Consider the following 3,167-nt stretch of genomic DNA (forward strand, 5'->3'; position numbering starts at 1 on the left):
TCTTCCCTCCCTCTCTCTCTCTCCCTCTCTCCCCCCCCGCCCCCTCTCCCTTTTGTACATGGGATCGAATTCAGGACCTTGAGCTTGTGAGGCAGGAGCCACGCCACTGAACTAAATCCTCATCATGACCTGCTGTATTTTCTTTATTTTTTTAAATATATTTTTCTTTCATATTTACAATTTTGATTCTCATATTTTTAACATTAATTTTTCCATTTCTATCATTTCCATTGAATACTTTAAATCTATTTAATATTTGAAGCAATAATTTAAACTACTTAGTTTTTATACTGGCTGTTTCCCAAGATTTTCTTATACTTCTTTAATGCTTTCTCTTATAACGTAAAATTCTTAGTCTTCCTTCCTTCCTTCCTTCCTTCCTTCCTTCCTTCCTTCCTTCCTTCCTTCGGGCCCTTGCGCTTGCTAGGCAGGCACCAGAACTCCTGAACTAAATCCCTGGCCCCTTAGTCCTTATTTAAAGAAAAAAACAAAACTCTGTATACTTGCTTCTGCTTCTGTCCACCATCGCTTGCGCGTGCTTGCCTCTGAGCCTAACCACATCTTCTCACAAGACTTTCAGAATCAAGCAATTCCTGGACAAGAAACAAAGACAGAATTACCCCATTCCTCACTGGATTCGGATGAAAACTGGTAATAAGATCAGGTACAAATCCAAGAGGAGACACTGGAGGAGGACCAATCTGGGACTGTAAGGAATGGAACATGAGATTCAGCATATTTCTCTCCTGGAAGTCACAAAATGATACATTCTTTATCATGGTGAAGGTTACATTACCATATCAAGTTTAAAAAATACCATTGGCTGGACAGTTGAACGTGCTTAATCAGGAATCATGTTCTGTGATCAGCACTGAGTCAACAATAAATGTTTTGAAACCTTAAAAAAAAGCTCTACATACCTAAAATATTCTGTAATTGTATTCTATTTTTTTAGCCCTGAAAAAAAGTTATTACACATGATCCCAAGGTCTAGCTAATAGAATATAACTGGAAATTATGTGGATTGGATTGTATCTATTAGTTATTTTCGGTGGCTACAGGCAGAATACCTCTGTTTGCTTCAATCTTCTTCTGGTTTAACCGGGACAGTAATAAAATGTCGCCCTTTCTCTAGCAATAATCTCAAACAATCAAATCTTTCTGGCAATCAGAGTGACTGTCATTGCACAGAAGCAATAATATACTGCCCATAACTTTGAAAAGTAACCATCTCCAGACACTTTTTGAAAAGAAAACTGCTTTAAATTCTGGTGGAAACTGAGTCTAACTTTGAGGAAAAAAAATCTCAAATGGACTCTAGATAGAGCCAATTTTTAATATTTTAGGAGGAACTATAAATCAGGAATAGCACTAATTTTCATTTTGAAGATTTTTTTATTTTTTAATTTAATTGCATTGTGGTAAAATTGTGATACATAAGATATTGATTCCTCATACAGTATTTTTATGATTTCTTATGTGATATAGTGTTTGATTAATTTTTGTGGGGGGGGGGTAGAGGGGATCAAACTCAGATCCTTGCACTAGTGAGGCAGGCAGAGGAACCACTGAGCTAAATCCCTGGCAATGGTTAATTTTTATAATTGTTCCAAGTATAGTTAAAATGAACGACAGCCTCTCTCTCTCTCCCTCTCTCTCTCTGTCTCTCTCCTAGTTTTAAGTCTCATTTTCACTTTTCTATATTTGATCCATCAATTTGTGACAGAATTATTTTTAATGGTCATGTAATAGATGACCTATCAATTTTTCCTTCCAATAGTTAGGTTTTGCTCTATATGTTTTGATGGTATATTATTTGATGAATTTAAATCCATGATTCATGGTACTCATTATTACATTTTTATATTGATTCTTTCCTCTGTTTTAATGCAGTGTTCGTATTTATTCTTAATAACATTTTTTGTTTAAATCTGTTTTGTTTAATATTAATGTGGCCATACCACTTTTCTTTTGCTTGGTATCTTTCAGATATAGCTTTTCCAATTTATTTATTTATTTTTAAGCTTCCTTTATGGTTTTATTTTACATGGTTCTCTTACATGAAGTATATAGGTAGGGTTCATCTTTTTTGTATTTTTGCATAACTGTGAAGTTAATATATGGATATGTTTTTCATTATATTTCTTTTTATTCTCTCCTTATTTTAATACTCTAGATTATTGCAGTTCTATTTTTCTAGTTATTTTTACTATTTGGCATATATACAGTACTTAACTATTCCATTTTAAACACTCTACAATCATTTGCTAATACTGATCTTTTCCCAAACATAACAAAGTCCTTATGATGTTACCCACAGAGTAACACCCATCATACTATTGGTGTCTAGAGATTCAATTTTACCATTTGTAAGAAAAACAACTTTTACATAAAATAGCAAGTTTTCTTATGTTCTTTCTTGTTATTTCATTAAACCCACTCTTTTTCTCCAGTCTTTATTATTTTCTTCCCAAAAACTATTCTTTAGTGTTTCTTTTAATATGATCTATGCCCATTAAACTTTCTTAATCTCTCCATATCTGAAAATTTCCTTATAGCCTTCTTCCACCTCAACCTATTTGGGTAGAAAATTTTTGGTTGATAATCATTTTTTTCTCAGCACAATGAGACGATGGTCCATTGATCTGGCATTTATTGCTCATAGGAATTCTGTTGTCACTCTATTATTATTTAGTGGACATTCTTTCCTTTTTGTCTGCTAGCTCTTTCATAATATTTTTCTTCAGTTCCCCTATTATGTAGTTGTGCATGAATTTATGTTTATTTACTCACCACATTTCTTAGCCCTTTTGATTTGAGGATTCTTCTCTTCCTTCAACTTTAACTTCTGGGCTCTTATCTTCCCTATAGTTCTACTTATAATTCCTATACCAAAGATCCCACTGCTTTCCCACCACCAAAACACTTCCAGTGGGTCTTGGACCTTGGAGCTCACAATCTATCATCAGTAGCATCCATTACAACCTCAGCCTCTTCCCTGTATTTTTCCTTTTCACAGTCACTTAATCTTGTTTCACACTGCCTTTTCATTTATAATCCACATCATTTTAAAAATGTAAATTGTTACTTCACTTACCACTTTGGATATATGAAACATCCTTATTTTATGTTATTGGCCAGTCTGTTTTAGTACATTGTTCTTTTTT

The 3,167-nt window shown here is 33.6% G+C and overlaps 1 protein-coding gene across 1 annotated transcript in view; it reads left to right on the plus strand.

Moving 5' to 3' along the window:
• LOC104855280 (60S ribosomal protein L39-like) overlaps positions 1-713 on the plus strand; it is a 4,954-nt gene extending 4,241 nt beyond the window's left edge. The window contains exon 3 of the mRNA XM_033760475.1: positions 551-713. Coding sequence (XP_033616366.1) covers positions 551-713 — 163 coding nt within the window. The remainder of the gene's footprint in view (positions 1-550) is intronic.
• The last annotated feature ends 2,454 nt before the right edge of the window (positions 714-3,167 follow it).

This window comes from Fukomys damarensis, unplaced genomic scaffold (genome assembly GCF_012274545.1).
Source record: "Fukomys damarensis isolate Sample0158 unplaced genomic scaffold, DMR_v1.0_HiC HiC_scaffold_39, whole genome shotgun sequence".
In the NCBI taxonomy this organism is placed as follows: Eukaryota; Metazoa; Chordata; class Mammalia; order Rodentia; family Bathyergidae; genus Fukomys; species Fukomys damarensis.